This window comes from Saccopteryx bilineata, chromosome 5 (genome assembly GCF_036850765.1).
Source record: "Saccopteryx bilineata isolate mSacBil1 chromosome 5, mSacBil1_pri_phased_curated, whole genome shotgun sequence".
Taxonomy (NCBI): Eukaryota; Metazoa; Chordata; class Mammalia; order Chiroptera; family Emballonuridae; genus Saccopteryx; species Saccopteryx bilineata.
This window is the reverse complement of record NC_089494.1, coordinates 263,206,261-263,220,666: the sequence shown is the minus strand read 5'-3', so window position 1 is coordinate 263,220,666 and position 14,406 is coordinate 263,206,261. Positions and strand designations below refer to the sequence as shown.

The 14,406-nt window shown below is 57.1% G+C and overlaps 1 protein-coding gene across 1 annotated transcript in view; it reads left to right on the top strand.

Annotated features, from left to right (window-relative positions):
• Positions 1–5,150, top strand: part of ABLIM2 (actin binding LIM protein family member 2) — a 136,940-nt gene extending 131,790 nt beyond the window's left edge. Inside the window, exon 22 of the mRNA XM_066233865.1 lies at positions 3,961–5,150. Within this exon, the coding sequence (XP_066089962.1) occupies positions 3,961–4,074 (114 nt within the window). The 3' untranslated portion in view covers positions 4,075–5,150. The remainder of the gene's footprint in view (positions 1–3,960) is intronic.
• Positions 5,151–14,406: the final 9,256 nt, after the last annotated feature.

Genomic DNA, 14,406 nt, shown 5'->3' with positions numbered 1-14,406 from the left:
CAAGAGGGGCTTCCTGGAGGAGCCGGCATCCCAGCCCAGGTCTGAGGAGTGAGTCAGAGCCGCCTGGGTGGGTGAGGAAGGGCAGGCCCTCCACGCAGAGGAAGAACAGGTCATGCACTGACCTGCGTAATCCCACCTCACTGACAACGTCACAACCCCGCTCGCCTCCCTTGGCCCAGCTGCCCAGGGACGGAGCCAGGACCGGAATCCTGGGCTGTCTGAACCTGGGTCTGAGGTCTTTGCAGGACGCTGCCCTGGAAGGTCGCCTGGAGGCAGACCCGCCTGCAAAGCCTAGGTCCCCTGCGTGGGAGGCTGGAGAGCCCCAGGAGTGGGCTGTCCCAGAACGAGGTTGACCTGCCCCTCGGCAAAGGCACCACGCCCTGGGCCTCCTTCCTGCCGGCTCAGGAAGGAGGAGGGCGCTGCCCGGCCCCGGTGGGTGAGAGGGCAAGGCTGCCCCGTCCTGGGGAGGCTTCCGGAACCAGCGCCCAGGGGAACTGGCCCAGGGAGCCTCTGTGCACGGCCCTGTCCCGCCTGCTCATGGCAAGTTCATGGGGGAGGCGGGTGACTCGCCTCGTGACCGTGAGCAAGTGTTTCTTGAATGCCAGTTTCCCGAGGGCTCCAGCAGGGCCCCCAGCCCCTTCTCAGCTAGAAAGTGGGGAGGGCCCAGCCAGGAAAAGTGGGGACACCTGGACCACAGAGCTGGAACCAGAAGGGGGTGAGCAGAGCCCTCAGCCCGCAGGCCACGCCTCGTGGACCCTCCCCCAGTCCTCGGAGTCCGCCAGCCCAGCGGACTCTCATTCATCGGGTGGGGAAGCAGGACTGGGGCCGGGGAGGGGTCCCTGCTGGCCCCCAACTGGCCTTCAGCCTGGGTGTTCCCAAGCCAAGCTTCCATCAAATGCTCGATGGGGCGTGGAACCAGTACGGGCTCCCAGGCCCTGTGCCCCACAGCCTGCTTTGGGGGGTTTTGGGGCCTGGTGGTTCTCAGGTCTGACAATCACCCTGGGTCATGGTGACAGGCATGCAGGGCTGGGAGCTCATCGGGGACCCCGGGCAGCCTCCTCTCCCTGGCCCTGCCCTGCCCTGCCCTGCCAGCAATGGAGCGGCACCCGCATGCAGCAAGAATGTGGGGCCAGGTGGAGGCAGGTAGGGGGCGCCCCCATCAGCAAGGTGAGCATCACTGAGGGTCCCGGGACAGCCTCAGGCTCTCCCGACCCACCCCTGGGCCGGGCGCTGTACCCCACAGGAGCAGAGAAGGAGAGCCAGCCTCCTCTGGTCCTGTTTCTCCAGCTGCCCTGCCCACCGGGCTGTTTTCAGGCACCAGGGACCAATGGCCTTTCTCTTGTTCCTATCTGTTAACCACCCCACACACACCCCCGTCACACCTCAGGGACCTCCGTCTGGGGCAGGTCGCAGTCACCCGATCAGTATTTGCTGAGTGCCCGTGAACACGAGTCTCCTTCCTCCTTCCTTGTTCACGTCCCAGCGGTCCCACAGCCACTGGGAGGCCTGTTGTTTGGGACCAGGACAGGGGTGCCACCATCTGAAATGCCCATCCCGAGTCTCCGTGGTCTGAGGGTGGCCCCTCAGCCACCGAGGAGCCCCCGTTTCAGCTCCGTGCCAACGGCTCACTCCGGCAAGCTCCAGGCTTCCGCCTCCCTATTTGCAAGTTCAAGGTTGCCGCAGGCAGCTGACGGCCCCTTTCCTGGCAGAGACTCGCCTGGTGTGGGGTGGGGTGGTATGTGTCTGCGTGTCTGTGTGTGTGTCCGTGTCTGTGTGTGTGTACATACATGTGTGTCTGTGTCTGTTGCTCTCTGTGACTGTGTCTGGGTGTGTGTGTTACTCTCTGTGTGTCTCTGTGACTGTGTGTGTGTCCGTGTATGTGTACGTGTGTACGTACGTGTGTGTCTGTGACTATCTACTGCTCTCTGTGTCTGTGACTTTCTGTGACTCTGTGTGTGTCTGTGACTTTCTGTGAGTCTCTGTGACTGTGTGTGTGTGTGCGCGTGCGCGCGCACTGAGGACTCTGGGCCCAGGTTCAATTAGGAGGGACTTCTGTGACTCAGCACAAGGCTGGGTGAGCCAGCTCCCTGCTCTTGATCATGCCAGCAGCCGGGCCTCCGACCCACCACATGCCACACAGATCTGGTGCTTTTTGTAAAAGGTGTGACTGGCGATGATTGACACCTTTCCTCGTTTTCAAATGTCTGCACATGCGCTTCCCCTCTCCATTGTCACACCACCTTCAGGATGAGCGGCTCTGCTGTGGCGTCCAGGGAAGCGTACCTTTCACATGCAAGATTCGTCTGTTGGGTTTTTTTCATCATCAGATTCACGTAAACTAAAATACAGCATTCTATTTTAAAGAGTGGCACTTAGCACGCTCACCACGTTGTGCACCATCACCTCTCTCTAGTTCCAGAACATTTTCATCCCCCCCAAAGGAGACCCCGTACCCATTAAGCCGCTTCTCCCCCCCCCCCCAGCCCCTGGCCACCACTCATGGGCTCTTCTTCCCTGTGGATTTGCCTGTCCCGGACGTTTCACATTAGCGGCCTTACCAGACACTCGTGACCTTCGAGTTGGACTTCTTCCACACACCCTCCTGTCTCCGGGTCTCGTCCACATGGTGGCCGGTGGCAGGACGTCCCTGCTCTTTGTGGCTGCACGATAGTCCAGTGTGTGGCTCAGCCGTGTTGGATGGCTCCGTTTGCCCTTTGGTGGACAGCTGGGCTGAATAATGCTGTCCAGCATTGTGGTCGTTGTGAATAATGCTGCCATGAATATGTCGGTGCCCATTTCTGTTCCTCTTTTCTTTTGGATCTGCTGGGGAGCGGAACTGTCAGTTGGGACTTCTCTTAAACTGATGGAGGAACTGGTGGGCTGCCTTGCACACAACTGCGCAGAGCCACACTTGCTAAGTAGGGGCAGAAGGGGGATTTGAACCAGGTCCTCTGGGGCCCAGAGGCTGGCCCCTTCCTGCCTCAGACTGCCCCCACTTTCTTTCCGTTTCCCCCCTGAGCCCCTCCCACTCAGTGGGGAAGGCTGGCTCTCCTGGGAAGCTTGGTGGGAGCGGGTGCTGGCGCTCCCCTGAGCGGCGGGGCTGGGGGGGCATGAAGGAGCTGCTCAGGGCCTGCTGACGAAGACAGGTGTGCGGGCCTGGGGGCGGACACAGAGGCTGGAGCTCGGTGGAGGTCAGGGACGCGCCACACAGGCTGCTCTGTCTCTGTGGCTGACCTCCCACTGGCCCCGGCCCTGGCTCTGCCCTTGGCCAGGGTCAGTCCTGAGTGCTAACCGCATTGCCTTGCTCATCTCCACCAGGAGGGGGCACCATGGTCACCCCCTTGTACAGGTCAGTAGACTGAGGCTCTTGGAGGCTGGCTGGCCTTGGTGCCCTTGACCAGGACGCTGTACAGCCTCTCTGTGTGTCCTCAGACAAAGAGCGGAGCTCAGATGGACAAAACACTGATCACACAGCAGAGGCTGGGGGGAGGGCGGAACTGAACATGGGTCTGGGCCCCAGGGGGCTTCCTTTCCTTCCTTTCCTTCCTTTCCTTCCTTTCCTTCCTTCCGTGAAGTGATAAACCATCCGCCTCCGCTCAGGCGGCACCATGAAAATGAAATGATGTGAGCATGTCAGCAAACCCACGGACCCTCGGATGCTTCGGGGCAGGCGGGAGCCCTAGACCCAAACACGCCTGTGACCTCGGTTCACAGTGAGAGACGCGTGTGGGCGTCTCCGAGAGTCCCTGGCCCGGTCCCTTTCCTCTGGGCGTGGTCCCACCAGCTGCAAAGCGCGGGTGACAGGGACACAGAGGGAAGGAACCAGGGTGGTCCGAGGCCCGGCTGCTGCCGGCGGCCACCCAGCCCTCCCGACCATCCTGCCTCTGGTGACCCAGCAGCAGCGGCGCGTGTTGCCAAGTTGCTAACTGCTCCCCTCCGGTGTTTTCTTTTTATTTGAAGAGACACTTGTCGCCCCAGGAGTTCCAGGAAGTGTTTGGGATGAGCATGGAAGAGTTTGACCGCCTGGCTCTCTGGAAGAGGAACGACCTGAAGAAGAAAGCCCTGCTCTTCTGATAGCTGCCCACACACCTGAGCGTGGGCGGCGGGCTGCGGAGCTGCGGGCACCCGGCCGGAACCACGCAACCCCTCCACCCCTCCGATCACACCAGCTCTGGCTTCTCTGTGTCCACAGGGTGGGCGGGGGGTGCCTGGGGAAGGCTGGGGGCCGGACAGGGCGGGGGTGGGGCGGGAGCACGTTCCACAGCACGTGCTGGAGACGCTCCGGCCTTTGTTTCGGCCCCGCCCCCTGCTTTGCACCCTCCTTCCCGCCTTGCTTGCTCCAGGGGCCACTGCGGAGTGGCTGTCCCGGGAGAGAGAGGGGCATTTAGACAACCACAGCCTGCATTCCTAGGCCCTTGGGGCACAGAGATGACTGGGACTTGAGATTTGAGGAGGCTTGTCAAGGACAGGAGGCACTGACACAATCACTGGTGGGCAGCACAGGGCTCCTAGCATCCACGGGCCCTGCCTGCCTATCCACCCACCCACCCCCGGGAGCCACAGCCTTGCCCGCTGAGCGGCCTCTGGCTCGCGGCCCTGCAGGCCCGGGCGCCCACAGGGCTGTGCCGAGCGTGGGAGCCGTCTGCGATGAGTCTCTTTTTGGGGACAAACATCAGCCCCGGGGGGTACCTTCCTCCGGGCCTTCCGTGCACCGCATTGTTCTTCCAGACCCTCCCTTAGATGCCTACATGATATCTTTCAAGTAACACAAAAATTTTATTTTATTAAAAAGTATAGCCTACGTTAACCTCAGACGACATATACGAAGAGTTTAGTTTTCCAGTCCCGCCGAGGGGGGCGCACCCGGCCTTACTCTGCACGGTCCAGGTTTGTGTGGCCGCAGTTCCGGGGTATTCCTGGTACACGGGGACTCCTCACCTGTGTCCTGTTTGCTTTTCTTTCCCTCGTGCCTGTCACACGGGGACCCTGAAAGGCAGAACACCCTCCCCCCTCAGTAATGCCACCTGTAAGTACGCGTGAAGTATATGGACCCACTGTTCTCTCCCCGCTGTTCTTTTCCACGTCTCGGAGAGGAGAGCCCTCCTCTACCAGCCAAAGCGCCGGAATAAAGGATTTCCGTGTACCCAGCCTCATAACCTAAGTGGCTTTTGGTGATGTAGCCAGCCGTGTCCGTGTCCCACCTTCCCACGGTAGGACACAGACGTGTGGCCCCGGGAGTGGGGGCGTGTGGGTGGTCCTGAGACAGACACCAGCACCTGGGCACAGAGGGTGGGTCGCCTGCCTACCTGTCTGATCCGCTGGGTCAGCAGAGCGCCCCGCAGCGACGGGCCACCTGCTGGTCCCCACCCGAAAGGCGCTAGGTGGGTTAAGGTACGGTGCCTGCCACAGGGCCCCTGCGGAGTGTGTCGAGAGGCTTATGAAAACTAGAAAGGTATCACCCATGTCTGTCCCCCGTGTTCTGTGGAGCTGCACCTCTCTGTGTCCGGCACGTCCCCGCCCGTGAGTCAGCATTACTCAGCTTCCTCCCAGCCCCCACGTAACACACCGTGGCCCGTTGGGCACCCGGCCTTCTCACCAGCCCGCTGTGGCTGGGGAGTTAGCAACCTGAGCCTGAGCAACCGGAATCTCCGCCTCCTCCTTAGCGCAATGTCCTGTCGGACCCAGGGCAGCCTGGGAAATGAAGGGCGACACATTCTAACTTGTGGAAGTCCAAAGCCACTTCGTGGAGACGCCCGCCATTCCCACAGGGCGGGGCTCCCTTCTGCCCAGGATGCGTGGGGACAGGACAGGGTCTGCCCAGAGAGAGCACACTGCGCATGCGCACAGGGTGTGGGGAGGGGTGCCGTCAGGGTCCGGACGTGGTGTCGGCCTCAGAACGCCACAGGCCTGGGACCCCTGCTTGCTCAGGAGCACCTCCTGGCCTTGGCCGGCCTCCAGATGCTGATGGTATGTATATAGACAGACACCTGCGAGCTGACACCTGCCCCGTCCTGCGGGGACGGAGCGGCCAGCAATGACCAGGCAGGACCCGGCACTCAGGAGAGGGCCCCGAGTGCACCCCAGAGCTCAGGGGAGGCTTTCTGAGAAGCTGCTGCCCCACACTCAACCTTGACAGATGAAGTATCCTGGAGACCAATGAAGAGCGAGGGCCTTCCAGGCCGAGGGAACAGCAGGAGCGAACGCACGGAGGCTGGAGACAGTCTAGCAGGAAAACTTGGTAGCTGCCTGGCTGCTGGGGACGCGTGGCTGAGGAAGGGAAGAGAACGGAGCAAGACTCCCCCACCCGCAGGGACCCCCCGCTACCTGGGATTCAGTGTCTCGTCATCTCTGCCTTTGCTCCGGTTGCTCTGACAAAATATTATGGACTGGAGGCCTTAAGCCACACCCATCTCTCACAGACCTGGAGTCTGGGAGTCCACGGTCAAGGTGCCGGCCCGATCGGGTGCCCGTGAGGACCCTGTTCCTGGCTGCAGTGCAGACGGCCTCCTTCTCCCCATCCCTCCTTCGGGTCTGTCTCATCTGATCAGGGCACTAATCCCATCATGAGGGCCCCAACCTGATGACCTGGGCACCTCCCCAGGGCCCAGCTCCAAATCCACCCCACAGCGGGTCACGGCCTCAGCATAGGCATTTTGGGGGGACACGGACATGATTACATCCATAGTGTCCCTCACTTATTCCAATGACATTAATGACTCTCACGAACTTTGGGTTTTCCTCCCCAAAAGCCTGTCCCCACGCACACAGTCTGCCCAGCACAGTTAGGAAAGGGTGGCACTGTATCCCCCGTCCCACAGGTCAGAAACCGGCCCATTTCCAGCGACCCCGAGTCCGGCCCAGCAGAGGTCCTGGGCCCCGCCCAGAGCATCTCTCCGCGTGTCCTCATCTCTGCAGACACCATCGTGGCGTCACCCAGAACAGAAAATATTCTGAGAGGGGGAGGCGGCACGGTCATCAATGACCCTGGGGCACGGGGGTACTCACCCGGCCTGTGCCGGGCAAACCAGGGCACGTGGTCACCCTGCCCCCACTGCAGGTCACTCTCAACTCTCCCTGGACAAACACAACAGCTTCCCACTCCCACTCGGCCTTTCTGTTCCCAGTCCCCCCCCCACACACACACACACAGGCCATTTTGCCACCCGACAGCCAGAGTGATACTTTGGGAAACGTCCATAGGATCATGCCACACGCCCAATGGCCGCCTTCTATGGCGCCCACCTCGCCACCCCCTGGAGACCTGGGGTCTGTCCCACGTGTTTCTTCTCGCACCTGCCATGTGCCACCACCGTCTTTCTGATCTGTTTATCGATGCATCCCTCCACCAAACAGTGAACCCAGGAGGCTGACAGTTCTACACCAGTGCTCGGCGACCTGGGACCGTCACCAGGATGTCTGGTGATGAGACAGGAGCCCAGGTGGAGACTGAGCTTGCCCCAAATCTTCTCAAGACTTTGGAGCTTCTAGGACAGCTTAGACCAAGAGGTTCCTGTGATGATGGAAATGATCTACCCCCACACGGTCCAGTACGGTAGCCACTAGCACTTAAAAGATGGCTGTGCAACTAGGGAACTAAGTTTTAAATTTTAAAGTTGAAAGTGTTAAGGAGCCAGTGTGGCTAGCAGCGACAGGTTAGTCAGTGTGGCCGTACTTTAGAATCGTCTGCCCTGACCTGAGAGACGGGGCCCCCAGGAGGTCCCAGGATCTGTCACGCTGTCCAGCCTTCAGGGTGACCTGGTGCCTGGTATAAAAGGTCAGTTTAGAGCAGACTGCTCAGCACTTGTCTGCCCCTGGCACAGGTGTGCATGGCACAGACCCACCTCCAGAGCTCAGGTTGCCAACCAAGCCTCACTTGCTCCAGGTTCTAAGGACCTGGGCGCAGCCACATCTGGCTCAGTTCTACACGCCAACCTTAGTGTCTGCCAATGGGACCAACCTTCCCGAATAGCCCCCAGCTTGGGGTGTGTCAGGAACCCCAAGACAGATGAACAGGAAGATGGCAGAGCCTTCAGGCCTCCGTCTGGACCCTTCTCACCAGGGTCACTGTGCATTCCCAGCTACTCACATCTCAACCCAAGCGTCAGAGCCCATTGTGGCAGAGGAAAAGAGTGTGACAAATCAGCATGATCAGCATGTCCCAAGGGGTAGCTCACAAGTGACATGTGTCACCTTCAGGCCAGCCTATTGGCCAGAACGAGCCCCATGACCCCACCCAATTGCAAAGGAGTCTGGGAAACACGGGCACCCGTGTGTCTGAGAAGGAGAGAAGGCCAGCACTGCTGGTCAGCCGTCTTCTGCAGCTGAGGCTCTGTCTAGTCCCCAAACTCGTCTCCCAGTGCCTTCGGTGGCTCTTTGCATAGGTCATCTGGAGTCCTCCAGCTGCCCTGGCTACCCTCCTCTGCGGGTAAGCTGCCCCAGCACAGTGATGGCACCGAGGACAGCCCCTGAGCTCCCTGCAGAGCGGACCCCCCGGGAACCCTGTGCAGTGGCTCTGCCCCAGATATGCTTTGTCCTGCACGGAGGTCTCCATCTGATCAGACACACGAGGTGTCGGCAGGGGCGTGGGCAAAATCAGGGCCACCAGCCAGCCCTGCAAAGCAGCAGAGGCCACAGGGCAGAGAGGGCACAGAGAGAAGAAGGTCAGGAGAGGAGAAGGTCAGTGAGAACACTGCTGACAAGTTCAATGGCAAAGAAAATGGGTGCCTCCCTGGTGACCGCCGGAGGCTGCCAGGCGGTTACTGAACCAGGTTTCACGAATAATGGAAGCTTCCTTGTCTCGACAACCCCGTGATGCTATCAGATCAGTTTAACAGTCACGGAGTGCCCACTATTGTCTACGGCCATACCACCCTGAACGCGCCCGATCTCGTCTGATCTCGGAAGCTAAGCAGGGTCGGGCCTGGTCAGTACTTGGATGGGAGACACGGAGTGCCCACTATTGTCTACGGCCATACCACCCTGAACTCGCCTGATCTCGTCTGATCTCGGAAGCTAAGCAGGGTCGGGCCTGGTCAGTACTTGGATGGGAGACACGGAGTGCCCGCTGTGTGCCAGGTCGTCCTTGGGGCTCTCGGGACACAACAGTGAGTGAGACAGGTAAAAATCTGGGATTTATCTTTTTTGGGGGAGGCGGGTAGGAAGAGCAGACAGACAACCCATGTGTCAGGGAGAGATAAGAGCTCATCAAAGAAAATAAACAAACAAACAAACAAAAAACCGCTAAATAGGACAAGGGGAAAGAGTGACAAGAGAGGGAACTGTTTTATGCAGGTGGCAGTGGAATCAATCCTTGGGGAAGGGGAGTCCCTTCTTCCGTGGAGAGTGGATGGGAGGAAGAAAGGAAGTCTGGGTTGCCAACCAGCACATTTGGGGCAGAAATGTGCTCAGCGTAAAAGCACAGTCTGGACCACTCGTTTAAACCCTAAATGGTTTCCAGTAAAACAACAAATACTCATCAAGCACACACTACAGAGCCAGATCCCACGTAGGTGCAGGGAGACAAGCCTGAATGAGACATGCCCTGCCCAGGGGATCTCACTTGGCAGAGGAGAGACAGATCTGAAAACAGATGGTGATCATGCAGGGTGTTCAGTGTAATAATATCGGGCGGGCTGTTCAAGCTGCAGTGACGTGGTGGGGGACCAAGGATGCCATCCCCAGAGAGCTGAGGCAGCTTCATAAAGGCGGTGACATTAGAACGGGTTTTTGGATCCTGGCCGGTTGGCTCAATGGTAGAGCGTTGGCCTGGCGTGTGGAAGTCCCAGTTTCGATTCCCGCTCGTCTGCTTCTCCACCCTTCCCCCTCTCCTTCCTCTCTCTCTCTCTCTCTCTCTCTCTCTCTTCCCCTCCGGCAGCCAAGGTTCCATTGGAGCAGCGTTGACCCGGGCGCTAAGGGCGGCTCCATGGCCTCTACCTCAGGTGCTGGAATGGCTCCGGTTGCAATGGAGCAACACCCCAGATGGGCAGAGCATCGCCCCCTGGTGGGCATGCCAGGTGGATCCCAGTCAGGCGTGTGCGGGAGTCTGTTTGATTGCCTCCCCGCTTCTCACTTCAGAAAAAATACAAAAAAAAATAATAAAAAAAGAACAGGATTTTGAAGACTGAGTAGGAGTTTGCCGGGTGGAATCTTGAGCAGGAAAGAAACTTCCATCTATGTGTGTGCCCGGCAATTGGCATATGCTACCTCATTTAATTCTGAGAAAAAAACCCGGCATGGTAGGTATGACACGTGTTTTCCTGTGAAGGCTCCCGAGGCTCAGAGAAGGGAAGAGACTCACCAGGGTCATGCAGGCGGCAGAACCAGGTTTTTGAGAGATGGGAGTTTTTACTCTCAAACTCACACTCTTCCAGGACAGCACACCGCGTGTTACCCTGAAAGACCTGTGTTTGCAAAGGTGCCCCGCAGAGCAGCAGAGGTGTGATGTGGGGGGCCAGCCCCGAGTGGTTCTTCCTCTCCCTCTGCCCCCACCCGGCCGTGTGCGTGGAGGAGACTGAAGACAGAGTGTGTGTGTGGTGGTAGCTTTTGGAGGTGATGGATTGACAGCTGTTCTTTTTGTTTTGTTTTTTTCTTACATGACTTGACTGTTCTCTCATTGTTTTCTGACTTCCATTTTCTTCTGGTAAGAAGAATTCATCTGTAACTCTTACTGTTATTTCCCAGAAGATGATGTTTGTTTTCTAAGGCTTCTTTGAAGATTAAAAAGGATAAAAATCATTGGCTTTTCAGCAGTGGGGGTAGGCAGCCTCTGAGATGCCCCCCCCCCCCCGCAGGGATCTCTGCTCCCCGGTGTCCCCACCCTGCTGGCGTCCCCTCCCCTTGAGTGTGGGCTGGACGTTCTGACTTGCTTCCAACAGAAGACGGGAACAGTGATGATGGGATGTCACTTCTAGTGTTGGGTTAGAAGACACTGTGGCTTCCCTCCCAGGTGCTCATCGCTCCCTTGCTCTGTTGTGGGGTGCTTTAGGTCAGGTTCACAGAGGCAGCCACTGGGGGCCAACAGCCAGTGTGGAGCCCTGGCCTGCGGACAGCCACCAGAGGGAGTTTGTACACTGATTGTCCCACTCAATTGACCCCTTCACAGGGGTCCACAGCACCCCCCCATCCCACCCATGGTTTGATTGCAGTCCTGAGGGCTGGAGGCATCCAGTTGAGCTGTGAGATAATAAATGTCAGTTGTTCTAAGCCGCTAGGTTAGGGGGGAATTTATTACACAGCAGTGGGGCCAGCTGCAGCAGGCCTGTGGGCTTCCATTGCATCAGTGAGCTGACGTCACATCCCAAACCCGGCCACATTCCCCAGAGGGGCCTCGCTGCCATGGGTGACCTGCTCTCTTTGGGCCCCAGGATCTAGGAAGACTGCATTAGAAGGTCTCACGGAAATGCAGATTACCTGGGTATGTACACAGCTTATCGTTTATTTATATTTTTCTCTCAAGAGACATGTTACTGGAAGAGTCTGGGAAGAGGTCTCCAGTCACTAAAGCCTCCAGCTTTTCCTTAACAGTATCAAACGAGGTCGGGTGTTTCCACAAAGACCTCTTAAGTCAATCAGCCCTGATTGATTTCCCCATCGAGTGGACACTGTGTCAGAAGGGTTATGATAGCCAGGAGGGGTCAGACTTATTTTCTGAGATTGTAAGAGGTCCCCAAATTTCAGTTTCATAAAGGAAAAAAAAGTGTTTTCGTCAGAACTGGGCCACCATGCCCGAACCTCTTGTTAGTGGAGGTAAGCCCAAATAGGATGACCAGTGATGCGAACATAGCGTCAGGCTGAGTTTATTAATTCACAGATGTTTGGGTTGCGTGCCTATCTATGTACTTCAGTTAGCAATTCTGAAAGTCACAGAAAAATTGGCTAACAGTGGCTTACACAAAAAAGGGGTTTTTTTTTGTTTGTTTGTTTTTTTTTCTACCTAATAGAGAATCTGAAGGTAGTCGATGGGGGGGGAGGGTCTTGGTTCAGTGACTCCAAGGCACAAGAGTCAGACTCTCTCTGATTCTGATTCTGCTCATGGTCGGGAGATGGCTGCCACAGCTCTGGACATCACGTGCGTGTTCAAGGTAGTAATCCCCGGTGCTGAGAAAAAGCAGTATCAGCTGTGTCTATTCCCTTCCCCAGAGAACAAAACCTTCCCTCAGAACCAGCGGTGTGCTGGTCAGCCTTCAAGTACTGGCATTCTGGGGGATGGCAACTTCTCTGGTACAAAGTCTCCCCTCACATCCGATTTCCAGCTACCAACATGACGTTGCTGGCTGCTTATGTGGGAAGAGATGCCAGAGCACACCGGTTTATACCATTTCTATCTACAGTCACAGTAGATGCAATGCCCTTCGGAACACAGACCCTTGTAAACTGCCGTCAGATCATTAGAAAGTAATTTTGATGATTATCTCAGTTTTTAATATAATTTTTCATTGTATGTTTACATAACTTAATTGTTAAGTAATGACTGACTGTGTTTAACAACTGAATTGCAAAATTCCTGAACAATAAACACTCAGCCCTTGAGGTCTGGTTCAAATTGGCTCCAGGACGGACGCCACAGCCAGAAACCTTTCAGCCAACTTCCACTCTGTCTCACTGGCCAGAACCAGGTCACGTGACCACCTCAGGCTCTCTAAGGGAAGCTGAGAAGCAAGAAACTATTTGGGTCTTGACAGCGGAACATGGCCAGGAAAAGGGGGCTGGAGAAGAGACGAGGGCCAGCCAACCAGCTGACTGGTCCACCGTGGACCACTGGCCCTAGAACAAAACTGCGCTGGGCGCTCAAAGTACCGTGATGAGTAAGACAGATGCCACATCTGCTTTACGGGGCAGGGGAGAGATTTAAAAATAAGTATGATTGTGACAAATGCCCAGAAAAAAAGTCCAGGGTACTTATTATAAATGTGTGTAATGGGGAAGGCATCTAGGTGGCTATCTTCATTTTTTTTTTATTGCTTTGTAACAAACCACCACAAACGTACCAGCTGAAAACAATGCGCATGTTTCTAAACTCAGTTTCTGTGCGTTGGGAGTTTGGTGCATATCAGCTGCGCCTCTGCTCAGGGCACACCTGGCTTCAGTTAATGTTTCAGCAGCCTGTGTCTTCCTTGACCAGGGGCAAATCGACTTCCAAGCTCATTCAGGTCGATACCAGAGTTCATTTCCATGGGCCTGCCGGACTGGGGCCCAGCTTTTTGCCGGCTGTGAGTTGAAGGCTGTCCTCAGGTCCTGCAGACCAGCCACCAGGTGGGCTTCTCACAGCACGGCAGGTGACTTCTTCAGAGCCTGTAAAGTAGAACCTCTCTGCCTAGTCTGTTAAGACAAATTCTTAGGCAATGTAACCTGACCGTGGCAGTCACATCACTTCACCTCTGACACATTGTATTGGTCAGAGGTTGTCACAGGTTTTACCTGAGCACATGCGGAGGGGGTCATGCAAGGGTGTGACGCGTTAATGGGTCACCCTAGGGTGTGTCTGCCACTTGGTGTGGGCGGGGTGGCTACGAAGCCATTCTGGGGGACCAGTGACATTTAGGGTGAGACTGGAAGGGTCAGTAGGAATAGGCCAGAGACAGAGAAAAGCATGTCAGACAGAGGGCAGCACATGCAAAGGTTTGAAGTCTGGAGCGAGGCCCTTGTGAGGACCTCACTCCCTGAGATTTGTTTCCCTGACCTCTGAGTACACCCCCACTGGAGAGGAGGGAGGGGGCTTCTTAAGTTCCTACAGGAGTTTGTTTGGCAAATCAGTTTGGAAGCCAGGCTTTCGGTGGTGTGTGCCTGTGTGTGAGCACCCGCGTGAGCTCAGGGAGATGCGGATGGGGTCTGCTCCAGTCTCTGTCAAAACCTCACATATCCATCCATCTCTCCTACCAGCATTCCCCGAGTGCCTGCAGAGTGCCTGCCCCTGGTCTGTGCACACAGATGGGCCAGAGGCCCACCCCAGCCCAACCCTGTTCTGGAGAGGTCACACTTCACTGGGGGGTGGGGGAGCCACTGAAACGGAAAAGAGACCGCAGCTGCAGCTGGGATGGAGGTTGCAATGAGCAAGGAGCGCCTCAGGAATGCTGCCCGGCGCTGCGGAGGCGCGGGGAAAGAGCAAGCTCCAGGAGGATTTCAGATTTGAACCCGAGCAGCTGCGGGGATGGAGAGGCCATTGACTGAGCAGGGGAGGAATGCGGAGGAGCAGGTTGGGGGCGTTAAACAAAAAAGCACTTTGTTTGGGCCCTGACAGATTTGAAATGCCTCCTGGGCGTCCAGCTGGGGCTCCAGGAGAGGCCAGTGTGTGGGGTTTGAAGTCTGGGAGGGCGTGAGATGTGCAGGTGAGGGCGGACGTGGCGAACAGGACCTCGGGCCAGGACAGAGGTTGAAGAGGGTGGGTGGTGGTCCACTCTGTGGGGTGAC